Consider the following 17500-nt stretch of genomic DNA (forward strand, 5'->3'; position numbering starts at 1 on the left):
CCATGTGATCCATGTTTAACGGTACAAGACATTAGGAGAAGATGAGATACGGATGTGCATCACATTACAGTGATAAACAAATCATCCGTGAAGTTTGTGATCCGTTGCACCACTAATAGTGAGGTATGAAGAGTGTTTCCTCTTCCGCCCGTTATGTTGCGATATGTGTTTGGAATTGAGATTTTATGTGCGTGATGATGTTTTCAGGTTGGAAAAGGACTTCTTGACCATGAGAACTGATCTGATTGGTCAGCTGGATCAGGAGAAGGCTGCGTCTGCTGAGCTGATTGGTCAGTTAGAGCAAGAGAGGGCGGAGTCAGTTAAGCTGTCAGTCAAACTGCAGGAGCTGGAGAGAGTGTGTTCAGAGAGACAACAGGAACACATCCGGGTAAACACTCGTGTCTCTAACATGCTGATATATACAGTCAAACCAAACACTATTCAGACACCAGAGATCATTTTTCACTAGTGTGATCAGGACACTATAGTTCATTTCTGTAAGTGAGGAGAGCAAAATAAAGTAAGCTGTGACATATTATACCCACATATTCTTCACACAGAGACTACCAGTGACATTAGGAGCAGAAATGATTGGGACACTTTGAGCTGATCATGTTTTGCTGAAGTGTTTTGTCTTTAATTGCTAATGCTCTTTTTACACACAGACTGAACTAAATGAAGCATTGCTTGGTGATTGGTTGAGCTAAACTGGTATTATCTAATTGTTTAGTTAAATTTAACAGCTGACAGATATTCAACATAATTCATGTGTGAGACAGTCTAACAGAAGGACGGACAAAACCAGTCAAATATCAACTGAGTTCTGCTCATATTTTAGTACCATTTTCTAAACTATAGTGAATAAACTGTGATAATGTGAGAAATGTTGAAGGTGTCTGAATAAAGTTTGGTTTGACTGTGTGTGTCTCATTTATTCTCTTCTATTATTCTCTCGCGTCTCTTACATCGGCGACGTGCCAATTATCATTTTTTGCAATTTGATTTAATGTATTATACTGCAGTTTCACATAATAACCAGCCAAATCACTTTCCCCCCTCATTGTGTGTGTGTGTGTGTGTGTGTGTGTGTGTGTGTGTGTGTGTGTGTGTGTGTGTGTGTGTGTGTGTGTGTGTGTGTGTGTGTGTGTGTGTGTGTTTTAGGTGCAGGAGTCGTATGACAGTGTGCTGAGTGATCTTGATCAGGTGGTACACCAGTATCAACAGCAGGGGGCGACACACACTTACAATACAGGTGAGTGAACAGGAGACACACACACACACACTTACAACACAGGTCAATGAACAGGACACACAAACACACACACACACACTGAGATCAGATGACAGACGCCACTGCTACTGAATCCACATTGAGCTGGTCTGAGTGATGTCACGGTGGTCTTCTGTAGAGCTGATTTACAGCTGGAATTCAGTTTGTTTCATAATTGATGAACTTTGCTAAATGAATACCAGTGTTGGGGTAACCTGTGGATCACTGTTTTGATTTAATGAGTAAGGTAACACATTACTTTATAAATTTCACATTTATATTTTAGTTACTTTAAAAAAAAAGTAATGCACATTATTTTTCAGTTTAATTAATTTGCTTTATTAATTAATTTGAATTATCTCTATTCTCCAACATATTACAAGGTAATGTAACCCGTAATGTTAAGAGATATTCTGTATGGGCTCAGGAAATATTCAAAGTGCTCAAAATATATTAAATATGTTCTAAATGTGTTAAAGTCCCCCTGGAGTCCATCACTGAGTCCCTGAAAACTCATCTTTGATCTCCAGAATGACGTATTTCAAAATTTTTCCTTCTTCATGCCTTAAAATATCTTGAATGTAACTCGACACCCTCATTTAGTATGCGCGGTTCTATGAATATGCAAATGAGCCCCGCCTCCACTCACTCACTCAGCTCAGAGATCCACTGGTTGACGATCACACGTTGATCTGATTGGTTACAAGGTAGTTTGTGACGTCAGAAACACCAGCGATTTCACAGCGTGTTTTTGAGACTGTCTTTGGTTTGCAGTTTTAAGGAGGAAATACTCAGCAATGCTGTCGACTTATGAACTTACACATGGTTTGTCTTAAAGCAGATTAATAACACCACATAGACACATAAACTACATTAAACGCTGGATCTTCACCGCAGGGGGACTTTAAGAGAAATGGCGCTTTTCCACTGCATGGTACGGTACGGCTCGGCTCGGCACGGCTCACTTATGGCGCATTTCCACTGCATGGTACAGTACGGTACGGCTCGCTTCGGCTCGCTTTAAATGGTACCACCTCTGTTGAGGTTCCAAGCGTACCGTACCGATACTAAAATGTGACGTGAAAACACTGCAGATCACTGATTGGTCTGACAGAATCATCACTACCAACGTCATTGTATTTACGACACGAGACACTAAACACGCTAGATTTAAATAGCCAGTAGACAACAGCCGACGCTGTAGCGCCTGTTTTAAAAGTATTTGCTTAAAAAAAAAAAAAAAGTATAAACTTAAAAAAAGAAATGGCTGAATCGTGTTCAGTGGACGAGGTGCAGACGTTGATTGCCGAGGAGTGGATGGGGAAACACGGAATGAAAAATTCGCATTTAATGTGATGATGTAATGCCAGTAGAGACGGTAACAATAACGATCAGTCCCACCCACTTTGAAGCGGTACTAACTGCAGTGGAAAAGCAACCGAGCTAAAGCGAACCGAACCGTGCCGTACCGAGTCGAGTCGTACCACGCAGTGGAAAAGCGAAGCGAGCCGAACCGTTCCGCGCCGAGTCGAACCGTACCGAGCCGAACCGAGTCGTACCACGCAGTGAAAAAGCGAAGCGAGCCGAACCGTTCCGTGCCGAGTCGAACCGTACCGAGCCGAACCGAGTCGTACCACGCAGTGAAAAAGCGAAGCGAGCCGAACCGTTCCGCGCCGAGTCGAACCGTACCGAGCCGAACCGAGTCGTACCATGCAGTGGAAAAGCGAAGCGAGCCGAACCGTTCCGCGCCGAGTCGAACCGTACCGAGCCGAACCGAGTCGTACCACGCAGTGGAAAAGCGAAGCGAGCCGAACCGTTCCGTGCCGAGTCGAACCGTACCGAGCCGAACCGAGTCGTACCATGCAGTGGAAAAGCGAATCGAGCCGAACCGTTCCGCGCCGAGTCGAACCGTACCGAGCCGAACCGAGTCGTACCACGCAGTGGAAAAGCGAAGCGAGCCGAACCGTTCCGCGCCGAGTCGAACCGTACCGAGCCGAACCGAGCCGTACCATGCAGTGGAAAAGCGAAGCGAGCCGAACCGTTCCGCGCCGAACCGAGTCGTACCACGCAGTGGAAAAGCGAAGCGAGCCGAACCGTTCCGCGCCGAGTCGAACCGTACCGAGCCGAACCGAGTCGTACCACGCAGTGGAAAAGCGAAGCGAGCCGAACCGTTCCGCGCCGAACCGAGTCGTACCACGCAGTGGAAAAGCGAAGCGAGCCGAACCGTTCCGCGCCGAGTCGAACCGTACCGAGCCGAACCGAGTCGTACCACGCAGTGGAAAAGCGAAGCGAGCCGAACCGTTCCGCGCCGAGTCGAACCGTACCGAGCCGAACCGAGCCGTACCATGCAGTGGAAAAGCGAAGCGAGCCGAACCGTACCGAGCCGAACCGAGTCGTACCACGCAGTGGAAAAGCGAAGCGAGCCGAACCGTTCCGTGCCGAGTCGAACCGTACCGAGCCGAACCGAGTCGTACCATGCAGTGGAAAAGCGAAGCGAGCCGAACCGTTCCGCGCCGAGTCGAACCGTACCGAGCCGAACCGAGTCGTACCACGCAGTGGAAAAGCGAAGCGAGCCGAACCGTTCCGTGCCGAGTCGAACCATACCGAGCCGAACCGAGTCGTACCATGCAGTGGAAAAGCGCCAAAAGTGAAGATGTGTGTTTTACAGGCTGTGTTGTTGAATGCGTTAAACAAACAAAGAGATCCTCAGATCGGTGAGAAGGAGTAACATAACGCATTACTTCCCCTAAAGCAACTATATAACTTAATGAGTTATTTTTAGGAAGTAGCTCAATATTGTAACGCATTACTTTTAAGAGTAACTTTCCCCAACGCTGATGAACACTGCTATCTTCCTGTTTGCTACTATGAAGCAGTCTGTACTGTATAAGTGTGTGTGTGTGTTGTAGGGGAGGGATGTAAACACAACGCTTCTGCTCTGATGGACGTGTTGCAGCGAACGCTACACAACTACAGCACACAGGTACAACACACACACACACACCATATATCTGAATAAGGCACATGTGACGCGTACTGCAGATCCCTGCTACCTTCAGTCAGTAAATGCACTTTTTTGTGTTTATTTTTGTGCACTTCCTGTATGTGCACCTGTAGACTTCAGTTACGACACACATCTGTAAAGGCTGTGTTTATAAAAGAGCTTTTCCTCCACTTCAGCAACACTTACACACACCAACATTTACATATTACATTTATTCTGAGGGTTTTTACCGAGGGGTTTGTTCATATATCACTCACTCTAGTTTATCTGACATTTTATTCCTAAACACGGTGAAAATTTAATTTTTTTTGTGATAAAAAGAGAGATCCAAAATCCCCTCGATTAAATCTTTTAATATGTCAACAAAATCAAACAAGTATTTTGAGCCTGGCTTTATCCAATATTCAGATTTATGTTCTGGAAATGTATGTAAATAAGTGCATATTTAATTATATAATGCATCATTTGCATATTTAAACAACATTTCAGAAAAATTGTAATACAAAAACATTATGACATGTAAATAATCAGATTGGTAATCAGCTTTGCTACTGTCTTGCTTAAAGAATTCTTTTTTACGGTGTGAACGTTGAATGTTAAATCATGCTGAATTTACAAGTGTGCGTGTGTGTGTGCGTGTGTGTGCGTGTGTGTGCGTGTGTGTGCGTGTGTGTGTGTGCGCGTGCGTGTGTGTGCGTGTGTGTGCGCGTGCGTGCGTGTGTGTGTGTGCGTGCAGTCACAGGAGTCAGTGATAGTGATGCAGAAGCTGAATGACGAGATCAGACAGAAGGATGAAACGATCACGGATCTCCAGATGAACCTCCAGGTGTGTGTGTGTGTGTGTGTGTGTCGTTGTTCTGATGATGAACTGAGAGGATGTTGAGTTTGATGAGATGATGGTCTTCTGTCCGTGTGCAGGAGTGTGAGGCTCGCGCTGTGTGTGTGACTGAGGAGGTGAAGCGTCTGCGTGCCTGTGTCTCAGACGCTGCAGTCGAACTGCGCAGACTCTCTCAGCAGCTTCAGGAGGAGAAAACACAACACACACACACACACACACACATGAACACACTGCGACAGCAGCATCACAACGACTGCCAGGTACCAACACTAACACAAGCTTTGTTACTCGAAATAAAATAAATATGAACTGAAATATATAAAAGCAAAAAACTGTTGTAAAAGTCAGGTTCACACACTTACTCTCTCAGTGTTTGTTCCTTCATTAGGGTTTAATCGGCTCATAAAGTGCTTTTATTATTGTCTAGGAGAAGCTGGCGTTCCTGCACACACTCTATCAGCGTATGCTCGCCGGGTGTGTGCTGGTGACGCCGCCACACTGCATGCTGGGTAGCTTCTCGTGGGCGGAGCTTAGTGCGCTGGTGCAGGAGCACATGGACACGCTGACCTCTGACCTCTCCGCAGCCAATCAGAAGGTGAGCAGGGGCTTGTGGGAAAGGTGTGTTGTAGATGTTGTACAGTCCTGATGTCTGACAGGTTGTGTGTGTGTCAGGTGTCGTGTCTGGAGAGTGTGTGTGAGGGGAAGTCGGCAGCGCTGGAGAGTGTGAGCGCACAGATGAGACAGAGAGAGGAGAGCTGGGTCAAACAGAGAGAAGATCTCAACACACAACACACACACCTCATCCACCAGCTGCAGCTGAAAACACAGGTACACACACTCTCACTGTCACTGATTTACTACTCAACTAACATTTCTATCAGTGGTTACATTTTCAAGAGCCCATATTGTGCCTCTTCTCAAAGTCTTGATGATGTTTTCAGGTTTTCCTGCTTGAATGTTGATTATTCTCCTCATATTCTCCATTGTTGCGGCTCCTCTCTTCCCAGTCTGTCAGTAACGCTCTGTTTACTTCCTGTCTCTATGAAGCCCCTCCTTCTGAAAAGCACACTGTGCTCTGATTGGCTGGAGCAGTGTGTTGTGATTGGTTCGAGCGCTTCGAGTGTGTTTGGGAAATGCCCCGCCCCTTTCCATAACCGCCAGTTTAACACACTACTAACTAACTCAACCAGGCCCCGCCCCTTTATTCTGCATATTCATTATTTAACCTGTATCTTCCTTCCCTCGGGTCATTTTGACCCGAAACTCAAAAATGGACTTTTGTCGCACTTGAACCACGAATACACACAAAAAATGAATGGATTCGAGGAGTTTTGTGGTTGAAATTTTAAATAGTAACAAATCCTTCCGTCTCGGGTCAATTTGACCCCCTTAGGAATGAATGGAATGTCGAGGAATGCTTCAGTTCACATAGAAAAAGCCCAAAGTTCAAACAAAAAATGCACAAACTTTACCAAAAAATGATTGTATAATGTCTACATGTGTATCTGAATGCAGACTGAAGAGAAACTGACTTTAGGACCCAGAGGAACAGCTCATTTGCTCATATAGAGCTATAAGGACATCTAGAGTTATGAAATATCATCTTATATTATTATGTTTCCACAAGAGATCGACAAAGACACACAATGTAAGATATTTAGAGCTGAATTAAAAGGGTTATGCATGAAATTGTGAGTTATTTTCATTTTAAGTTCAAAGAATGTGAGGAATGTGCTTAAATTAGTATTTATTAATTGATCAAAACGAGTCATTTAAAGGTAAATATAAAAAAAAAATTGCATTTAAAAATATTATCAAAATGAAATAAAATGAGCTTTCTGGACAAAAACAAAACAAAAAGAAGTATAATTTTAGGGCTTTGGGTCATTTTGACCCGTGAGGGAAAGATGTTTAAATTACGTGTTCGTTCCCGGAAGAAACTCAAGATACAATGTTCAGGAGTTCAGAAACACTGATATAGAGAAGAACTCCCGCTGCATTATCTTAACATTACTGTCCCTCTATCCCTGCAGGATCTCCGTGTTCAGCTGGAGCGGTCAGAAGGGCGTGTCCACTCTCTGGAGCGCACTCAGTCCGAGCAGAGGCAGGAAGTGATGCGTGTGTGTGCGGCATGCGGGCTGCTAGCGGGGTGTGTGCGCGCGCTGCGGAGGCAGGTGTGTTTGCTAGCGTGGCAGAAGCTCGTGCTGCAGGAGCGAGTGAGTGATGCGGACGCCATGAAGACTGAGGTCATGAACCTCCTGCACGCGCTCGGCGAGCACGGGGTCAAAGGTCGCGGCAGGTTTCGGCGCTACGCCATCGCTGTGCTAGCGGCCGGGCGTCTGCGCGCTCTGGGACGCGGCTCTGGCGTGATGTTCAGGGTGGCGGTGGGCGTTGGGCCGCAGGTGTGTGTGAGCGAGGTGTGTGTGAGAGAGGAGGAGGAGGACAGGGTGATGAAGATGCTCACGTCCACTCCGCTGATCGAGCTCGTGCACACGTGCATGGAGGAAGTCCAGGAGGAAATCAGCAGAACCAGTGAGAAACACACACTCACTCAACTAATGCACCGATGTATCAGACAATAATCACTATCGGCCGAATAAAGCTGTTATTGACGCTCGTTATTGACGCTATCGGACGAATAAAGCTGTTATTGTCGCTATCGGCCGAATAAAGCTATTATTGACGCTATCGGACGAATAAAGCTGTTATTGTCGCTATCAGCCGAATAAAGCTGTTATTGTCGCTATCGGACGAATAAAGCTGTTATTGTCGCTATCGGCCGAATAAAGCTATTATTGACGCTATCGGACGAATAAAGCTGTTATTGTCGCTATCAGCCGAATAAAGCTGTTATTGTCGCTATCGGACGAATAAAGCTGTTATTGTCGCTATCGGCCGAATAAAGCTATTATTGACGCTATCGGACGAATAAAGCTGTTATTGTCGCTATCAGCCGAATAAAGCTGTTATTGTCGCTATCGGACGAATAAAGCTGTTATTGTCGCTATCTGCCGAATAAAGCTGTTATTGTCGCTATCGGACGAATAAAGCTGTTATTGTCGCTATCTGCCGAATAAAGCTGTTATTGTCGCTATCGGACGAATAAAGCTATTATTGACGCTATCGGCCGAATAAAGCTGTTATTGTCGCTATCGGCCGAATAAAGCGGTTATTGTCGCTATCAGCCGAATAAAGCTGTTATTGTCGCTATCGGACGAATAAAGCTATTATTGACGCTATCGGACGAATAAAGCTGTTATTGTCGCTATCGGCCGAATAAAGCTGTTATTGTCGCTATCGGACGAATAAAGCTGTTATTGTCGCTATCAGCCGAAAAAAAAGCTGTTATTGTCGCTATCGGACGAATAAAGCTGTTATTGACGCTATCGGCCGAATAAAGCTGTCATTATCGCTATCGGACGAATAAAGCTGTTATTGTCGCTATCGGCCGAATAAAGCTATTATTGACGCCATCGGACGAATAAAGCTATTATTGACGCTATCGGACGAATAAAGCTGTTATTGTCGCTATCAGCCGAAGAAAGCTGTTATTGTCGCTATCGGACAAATAAAGCTATTATTGACGCTATCGGACAAATAAAGCTGTTATTGTCGCTATCAGCTGAATAAAGCTATTATTGACGCTATCGGACGAATAAAGCTGTTATTGTCGCTATCTGCCGAATAAAGCTATTATTGACTCTATCGGATGAAAAAAGCTGTTATTGTCGCTATCAGCCGAATAAAGCTGTTATTGTCGCTATCGGACGAATAAAGCTATTATTGATGCTATCGGATAAATACAATTTTTATATACGCTATCGGACGAATAAAGCTGTTATTGTCGCTATCGGCCGAATAAAGCTAGGAGTTACCTATTGCTGTAACGCTGATCATGTGACCGTCAGGCTCGGCTGGAGTGATGTCAGCGGCTCAGAGCGGGTGCAGGAAGATGTTGGAGCGGCTGCTGTGGGACGTGGACTCTCAGTGCACAGGGCATTATGGGAAGGACTCGTTGGCACGGCGACTGCGTGACGGACTCTACGCGCAGAACACCAAACACAGCTGCTGGAACAGCAAGGTACTCGCATGAAAGGGAAGTTACACTAGTCATTTCTTCTCTAGAGCGACGCATATCCGATTATTAAGCGGTTAGTTCCAGTCCTTGATTCTGATTGGTCAATAGCTGTGTTTTATTCACGATAATGGCCGCTTCACCCAACGGTTCTATGTATCACTACACAACACCCCTAGCAACCACTCTTAGCAACGTGAAAATATGTTTGTTCTCTTTGATATTGTTCATTGAAGCTTATAGAGTAGAGTATTGTGAGAGATCGAGTAAGCGAGTGTATTTACTGTAGACATAGCATTTTCCTGTAATAATATTTGTAATAGAAAATCCGTTTGAAGGTTCGCTGCGATATCTTGTCCTTTTAACGGGTTTTCCGTGTCCTGACACGCTAATCATTCATCCGTTGCGTCTTGCTTCTCCATGTTCACAAGTTTGTCCTTTCAATATAAAAGTCTTCTCTACTGACTGACTCACTCATAAACAGTCTTTGCCGCCATCTAATGGAGAAATAATGTATGTAACTTCTGTTGCTGTTAACGTTCAGAGTGGGGCTAGTTTTTCCAGCGGAAGGAAGGCTTTTAGTGATTTTACTTCATGAAAGTTGCATTGATACATATTTTTTGGCTTTAATATTTGTATTGTGTGGTAACCGTTTTATAAAAGCAATAAGGTACGAGAGGTGAGTGCTGTCTGGTGAATAAGTCAATAACTCTGCTTCGCGTCGAGCCGAACAACGCCCTTCAGTCGTGATGTATTCACCATACAGCACTAGCCTCTCGTACTTTACTGCCAGGGCCACACAGAATCTGCAGACTTTTTTTGTGAAATTTTTGAAAAATCTGCGGAATTATGCGGAATGGTTTTAACAATTATAATATATATATATATACACACACAATAAGATATATTATTGTTTATAGAAATATATATTACATGAAATGAAAGCACTATACAACGTGTTAATATTTTAGTGCTGGGTGGTTTAATGACAAACATTTTTTTTAAGAAACTAGTGTTTCTTGGCCCTGCTTATTGCTTGCTTGAACAAGAACAAATGTGGGCGGGGCTTGATTTTGTCTGTGTGGAATGATTGGATGATTGTGGTTTGCTATTGGTGGATCTCATGTGAGTGACAGGTGGCCCCGCCCTTGAGATGTCACTGTAATGTGTGTGTGTGTGTGTGTGTGTGTGTGTGTGTGTGTGTGTGTGTAGATGATGATGGCGTCTCTTCAGAAGCACATCCTGGAGTTCACGCAGCGACTGCATTCAGCGGAGGTGGAGCGGAGGAACCTGAGACTGGAGCTCAAACGCACACACACCGGCAGAGACACACACACCGTGAGTCAGACGCACACACAACATCACATCGATGTTGCAAACTGGTATTTGTTATCATATTTTAGTTTTCATACCATAAACACACTGGTTTGTAACGCAAATAGTTTCAGTGTTTACTGCACTTTGTTTTGAGCATCAGATCATCATATTAGAATGATTTGTGAAGGATCATGTGACACTGAAGACTGGAGTAATGATGCTGAACATTCAGCTTTGATCACAGGAATAAATTACACTTTACTATATATCCTGTGTGTGTGTGTTAGGCGTGTGCCCCCCTCCCGCAGCTGGAGCGAGTGTGTGAGGAGCTCAGCTGTGCCCTCCAGAGGGAGCTGCGTGCTCAGGCTCTCCTGCACGACCAGGCCTCTCAGCTGCAGCAACTGGGCCTCAGCATGGAGCTGCACACGGGGGACGAGCTGGAGAAGGACCGCACGCTCGCACAGGCTGTGCAGGTACACACACACACTCAGACACACTCACACAAATAACATGTAGTTTTATCTAAATAAATAAAAAATATCAACGTTTAAAACTGTTAATTTTTTATGGAAATTATATCTTGATATATTGAATTATCGGACGTAGGGCTGGGCGGTATGACGGTATATATTGTTACCTCGGTAGAAAATGTCAACCGTAACAGATTTTTTCATTCCGTGATACCGCGACATGTAAATAAGTGGGCGTGGTTAACTCACATGCAGCGTGCGAGAGACTGACACACTGAGATTTGTCAAAGAAACATGGAGAAAGCAGATCAAGAGGATCCACAAAGTCATTACGTTTTCTAAAGGGTTGATATTTTTTGGGGTGAAAGGCGCAGCAGTCAACTAGAGCAGTGCGGCACCCGTAGGCTACAGTTTAGAGGAGTGCACGATCGCAACGGGGAAAGCATGAAGCTACTTGACAACAACAGTTCATATATCAATATCGTAACGAATAGAAATAACCTTAAATAATGTATAGTTATCATCTTTCTGTCTCTTATGTATAGTTACTTTTTAAACATGAAACTCGCATTCAGTATGACACGAGAGCGGTTGCCGTGGTAATGAACAACCTGCTTGTTAAAGCAAATGTATAACATGTTAAAGGGATAGTTCACTTTGAAATTAAATGTTGGTATGTTTTAGCTTACCTCAAGGGCATCCAAGATGTAGGTGTCTTTTTTTCTGCAGTAGTTTCAATTTTGATATTTTTAGGTCAAACCGTTCTTGTCTGTCAGTCATATAATGCAGGTCGATGGTCACTATCTCAAAGAGCATGCACAGAGTCCAAATTAAAACAATTCCCCGTCGTCCAAATTAAACAGTTCCCCATCGTAAGTACACATTGATGGCCTAAGACACGAAACGAGCGGTTTGTGTGAGAAAACGAACAGTTTTTATATCATTTTTACCTCTTGTACACAGCCACGTCCGAGTGATCTGAGAGTGCGGGCAGGTATAGATATATACAATAGATGTCGCCTTGGCTACGGTTTTGCAGTAGCCAAGGCGACATCTAGTGTATATATCTATACCCGCCCGCAGACCATCGACCTGCATTATATGACTGACAGACAAGAACGGTTTGACCTAAAAATATAAAAATTGAAACTACTGCGGAAAAAAAGACACCTACATCTTGGATGCCCTTGAGGTAAGCTAAAACATACCAAAAATTAATTTCAAAGTGAACTATCCCTTTAATCCTGTATCTGAGGCAAAATTACTAAATATGCAGCGCGAGTTATATATTTCTAACTCCAAACAATTGGCCACTGAAACAGCTGCTAAAATCTTGCTTCGATTCAATGCGTGATTACAACTTGTCACTCAAATTAACCGATCGCATTTTACTGATGCAAAAGACGCGCGCGTGCACACGCACTGAGAGGGAGCGCGGTGTGTCGGTGTTCACCGAGCTATGTAAAATAATGACGCAGTTACAAGGTGTGTATAATTGACACTAACTTACTTAGGCAACACTAACAGTAGCTTCTGTTCGGTTTTTATACTGCTGTTCTCCTAGTCACTTATGAACTTGACGCTTCTGAACATCTCTTGGTTAAAGCTTTAGGTGACGGGTTGCCAGATATCACAAAAAGAACAAAACAAGCCCTTTAAAAGCAGACATGGCAAAAATGTACCGGGAAAACATTTAAACATAACTAGTATTTACTAATATCCTACCAAATTAAAAGGAAGTAACTCATTTATTATGAATAGAATAGTTCAATATAAAATATTCAGATATTATAAACTGATTGATGAAGTAAAGCAATAACATGAGATTGAAAAATTATTCAGCAACACTTTATTTAAAGTTGAATTGCACCTATGAGTTGTATTTAATATCAATAAGTTGGGGGAAGTTCATCTAAAAGTTGATAAGAGTGTTTTGTTTACTATATTTAGCTATTAAAAATAGTTTACCAAATAAATAATTTACCAAATAAAAGAAAAAGAAAATTCAAACAAAGTGAAGTACTTTTCATTTCTAAAGTATTTGGGTTTATTTATTATTAAGCCCTTTTTGTCGATTTTTTGAGAACAACTATAAATAACTATATCGTGAAATATATCGTTACCGTGAAATAAAATTAGTCATACCGTGAAATCGAATTTTGGTCATACCGCCCACCCCCTAATCGGACGCTGGTTTAAGGGCCTCGAGCCGGTTTTCTGACTTTACTTTGATGGACACCAGTCTCAACAGAGTGAGAATGATGATGAGGAATGAGTGCGCCTCTTGTTGTGTGGTCAGAGTTTGTCGGATGCTAAGCTGGAGTTGAGGAGGAAGGATCTATCGCTGCACTCACTGAGGAAACAGCTCAGCCAATCACAGCAGGAGAACCAGGAGCTGCAGCGCAACATCATCCGCGCAGAGAACACACTGTACACCGCAGCAAAGTAACACACACACACACACACTCACACACACACACACACACAAGACATCGCAGCAAAGTAACACTCACTCACACACACTCGACACGGCAGCAAAGTAACACACATACACTCACTCAAATACTCACACTCACTCAAATACTCACACTCACTCAAAACACTCACTCACACACACACTCACTCACTCACTCACTCACATTCACTCAAAACACTCACACACACACACACACTCACTCACTCACTCACTCACATTCACTCAAAACACTCACACACACACACACTCACTCACTCACTCACTCACTCACATTCACTCACTCACTCACACTCACTCACTCACTCACTCTCACACACACACACACACACACACACACACACACACACACACACACACACTCACTCAAGTCAAGTTTCCTGCTGTTCACTCCAGATCTTGAACAGGTTGTTTTGTGTTTGCAGGAGTAAAGAGTCTTTGATGAGCTACATGAAGTGTGTGGAGGAGCGTCTGAAAGAGGCAGGAACACACTCACTCACTCACTCACTCACTCACAGACTCGCACACACTCTCACTCACTCACTCACTCACTCACTCACTCACTCACTCACTCACTCACAGACTCGCACGCACTCACTCACTCACTCACACACATGTCTTAATGCCTCACGATGTGTTTGTCTCTCAGATGAAGGTCCTCCAGTCCAGAACAGCATCTCAGGATGACTTCTCCCTCCAGCTCTCCAGAATGTGTCTCATGCCCTCAGACTCGCAGAGCATCATGGGAAACCCAGAGAGAGACGCGTGCCAGGTACAGACAGCACAGGTGTTAAAGCAGCTTCTCTGCTGAGCACATGTAGGCCACACCCACACCGGGAGGGGGAGCACGTTTAGGCCACGCCCACACCGGGGAGCACATTTAGGCCACGCCCACACCAGGGGGGAACATTCCCACCGTCTGCAGGGACTCTGTACTGTGTGAAACTGCCTCGTCATTTCTGACTTCTAGCAGTGTCTAAAAGCTGAGCAGTGTACAGCAAACAAGCTCAACACACAGAAATACGGTTTGCAGAAGCTGTCGACTTTTAAGGACTTTTAACGAGTGTTTAAGTGCACAAACGTGGACACAGGCGATGGAGACACAGGTGTGTCGTTACTCTGAGAACTGACGTACACACACTGGAGGGAACGCACTCAACGACAGGATAGCCTCGCTTACAGAAATATAAGATAGAAAACTGACAATTGGATATTTGACTCACCCGTGACTACATGTTTACTGCCCCTCAGTGTGTTTCAGTGCGTACTGGAACCATTCGCTCCAGCCGGATCCACTTCTCCTTAAACACTCGTGTCTGGAGTCCACAGCTTCTGAAAACGTATTTCTGACACTGTTTTGTTTTTTGCTATAAGTCAGAAATGACGAGGCAGCTTCAGGCAATGGCGGTGGGCTTGTTTCCCCCCCGGTGTGGGCGTGGCTTCAGATTATGACACGCTCTCTCTAGACTAAGTGTTTACTCGATGACATCATGAACGGTCACATGCTCCTTCCCCAGAGCTGATTGTGAACTAAGAGTCGTAAATGATGTCCCATGTTGCATTTACTACGCTACCGTTCAGTGTGAAGAACTAATGTGTGTGTGTGTAGCGTTTGGTGATGCGTTTCCTGGAGCTGAATCAGCTGACCCGCTCGAAGGAGAGACCGACCTCATCACACGCGTGTCACGTCAGCTGTGAGCCGGTGAGGAACACTCTCAGTCCAGTCCTGATTATCATGTCTAGTGGTTCACTTCGTTACTGGAGTTAACTTCATTACTTTATTGAGTGTTTTTATTTTGGGAAACGTGTGTCTGTGTTGTGTGTGTGTGTGTGTGTGTGTGTGTGTGTGTGTGTGTGTGTGTGTGTGTGTGTGTGTGTGTGTGTGTGTGTGTGTGTGTGTGTGTGTGCAGTCTTCGTCCTGTGAGCCGCCAGCAGAGGAGGATTGTGGGATGTGTGTGAGGAGGAAGCACTGAGGAGCTGAGCTCATCTTCATCATCTTCAGCTTCTCTTTCCCTGAGGATGATGATGTTTATTAGTGACATTATTAAATCTCCAGTGGTTTATTGAAGCTAATGTCTCTCACGCTCATTTACACACACAGCAGAGTGGGGTAAGATGGGACGCAGCCGAAGTCTGCATCACTGTTGACTTTCTAAATATACTGTACAATACTGGCCAGAAGTTTTGAATCATTAAGATTTTTGTAATGTTTCTGAGAGAGTCTCTTCTGCTCATCAGAGCTGCGTTTGTGTGATCAAAAATACAGTAAAATAGTGAATATCACTCCAGTGTCAATCATCTGTTCTCTATGTGAATATATAGTAAAGTGTAATTTATTCCTGTGATCAAAGCTGAATGTTCAGCATCATTACTCCAGTCTTCAGTGTCACATGATCCTTCACAAATCCCTCTAATATGATGATCTGATGCTCAAGAAACATTTATGATTATTATCAGTGTTGAAAACAGTTATTTACATTTTATTTTCCAGGATGATGAATAGAAAGAACAGCATTTATTTGAAATAGAATCTTTTTGAACATTATAAATGTCTTTACGGTCACTTTTGATCAGTTTAATGCGTCCTTAGATGGCGTGATTTTTAATTTCATGCCGACTTAAAATTGCATGTTAGATGTTGTTTTCTAAATGTCATACCAGATCTATCCAGGACTGAAGGATTGTTTCTGCCACAGAAACGCTAAATTTTCCAAATTGACAGAGTGTGTTAAAGATATAAAAGATTGGATGACGCGTAATTTTCTTTTATTAAATCCAGACAAGACAGAGGTAATACTTATCGGTTCAAAAAACCGCCCACAAAACCTCGCACAATACAACTTTAACATCATAGGATGTCCTGTTACTTTATCCTCTACAGTAAAAGACCAGGGCCCGTATTCATAAAGAATCTTAATGCAAAGAGTAGCTCCTAGTGACAAAATTCTAAGAAAATTCTTAGAAATGTGGGCGTTTACTCTTCAAATTAAAGAAAAAATCCTAGTAAAGAAAAAAGTAATTCAGAAAGCATCTTAACCCTTAAAAGAGGTCTTAAGGTCAAAATTGTTAGGAGCACGGACGAGGACTTTTAAGAGGCGTAAGAGTTTCTTTAGCAGAGGAGAAAATGTCAGAAAGACGAAGAGGGAGAAGAAATGTGTTGCAGACAATGAATAACAGTGAGTTAATAAGATACTATAGATGAGATCGGGCAGGGATCATGTTTGTGACTGATCTTATTAGAGACACGCTAATATCTCCGATACAGCGCATATGCCATAGCGCCAGAAATGAAAGTAATCACTACATTACGATATTTGGCAACTGGGAAAATTCCATGTTTGATACATTAAAACCAACATTCAAACCACCATTTAAATAGACATGCCAGCAATCAGTGTAACTGGAAAGAGTGGAACAATTTTGATCATTCTAAGCCAATCAAATAGGAAATTAACAGCATGGTAAATAAAAAAAAAAAGGATTTATATACACATATATAATGTGTGTGTGTGTGTGTGTGTGTGAGAACGGTCAAATAGGAAAAATTACGCATGTAATTTCAAAGTGAAGGCTTAGAATAGACCCTATACTTAAAATCACTTTTTTTTTTTCCTTCTTGGACAACCAACCAATCACAGTCTTCAAAAGATTGTGTCATACATAGCAACGGGGTCAACCCCGCCTCCTCACTAAGATGAAAGTTTTTGTCTTTTCCTTACTCAGAGTTGCTCTCAGATCGGTCCTGAATCGTTTTTAAGCTAAGACTCCTACGTAAAAGTTTTTAAGCTAAATTAAGAGTTTACTTAGAGGATTCTTAGAATCTTTATGAATACGGGCCCAGGGTGTTATACTCGATTGCAACCTGTCTTTTGAAAATCATATTTCATATGTTACAAAAACAGCCTTTTTCCACCTTAGAAACATTGCTAAGCTACGTAATATGCTATCAGTTTCTGATGCAGAAAAGTTAGTTCATGCATTCATGACCTCGAGACTGGATTACTGTAATGCTTTATTAGCTGGTTGTCCTGCATCCTCAATAAACAAGCTACA

At 43.4% G+C, this 17500-nt stretch overlaps 1 protein-coding gene across 3 annotated transcripts in view; it reads left to right on the top strand.

Moving 5' to 3' along the window:
• Positions 1–15730, top strand: part of ccdc171 (coiled-coil domain containing 171) — a 27522-nt gene extending 11792 nt beyond the window's left edge. For 2 of the 3 annotated variants that reach the window (XM_082145822.1, XM_082145823.1), the window contains exons 9-24: positions 208–388; positions 1162–1252; positions 4180–4253; positions 5011–5100; positions 5193–5372; positions 5540–5707; positions 5785–5940; positions 7146–7644; positions 9021–9193; positions 10400–10525; positions 10792–10977; positions 13274–13419; positions 13873–13927; positions 14097–14219; positions 15057–15149; positions 15358–15730. In XM_082145822.1, coding sequence (XP_082001948.1) covers positions 208–388; positions 1162–1252; positions 4180–4253; positions 5011–5100; positions 5193–5372; positions 5540–5707; positions 5785–5940; positions 7146–7644; positions 9021–9193; positions 10400–10525; positions 10792–10977; positions 13274–13419; positions 13873–13927; positions 14097–14219; positions 15057–15149; positions 15358–15420 — 2404 coding nt within the window. In that variant the 3' untranslated portion in view covers positions 15421–15730. The remainder of the gene's footprint in view (positions 1–207; positions 389–1161; positions 1253–4179; positions 4254–5010; positions 5101–5192; positions 5373–5539; positions 5708–5784; positions 5941–7145; positions 7645–9020; positions 9194–10399; positions 10526–10791; positions 10978–13273; positions 13420–13872; positions 13928–14096; positions 14220–15056; positions 15150–15357) is intronic. The other variant, XM_082145824.1, reaches the window with a different exon arrangement.
• Positions 15731–17500: the final 1770 nt, after the last annotated feature.

Source organism: Leuciscus leuciscus (assembly GCF_965113295.1).
Source record: "Leuciscus leuciscus genome assembly, chromosome: 18".
NCBI lineage: Eukaryota > Metazoa > Chordata > Actinopteri > Cypriniformes > Leuciscidae > Leuciscus > Leuciscus leuciscus.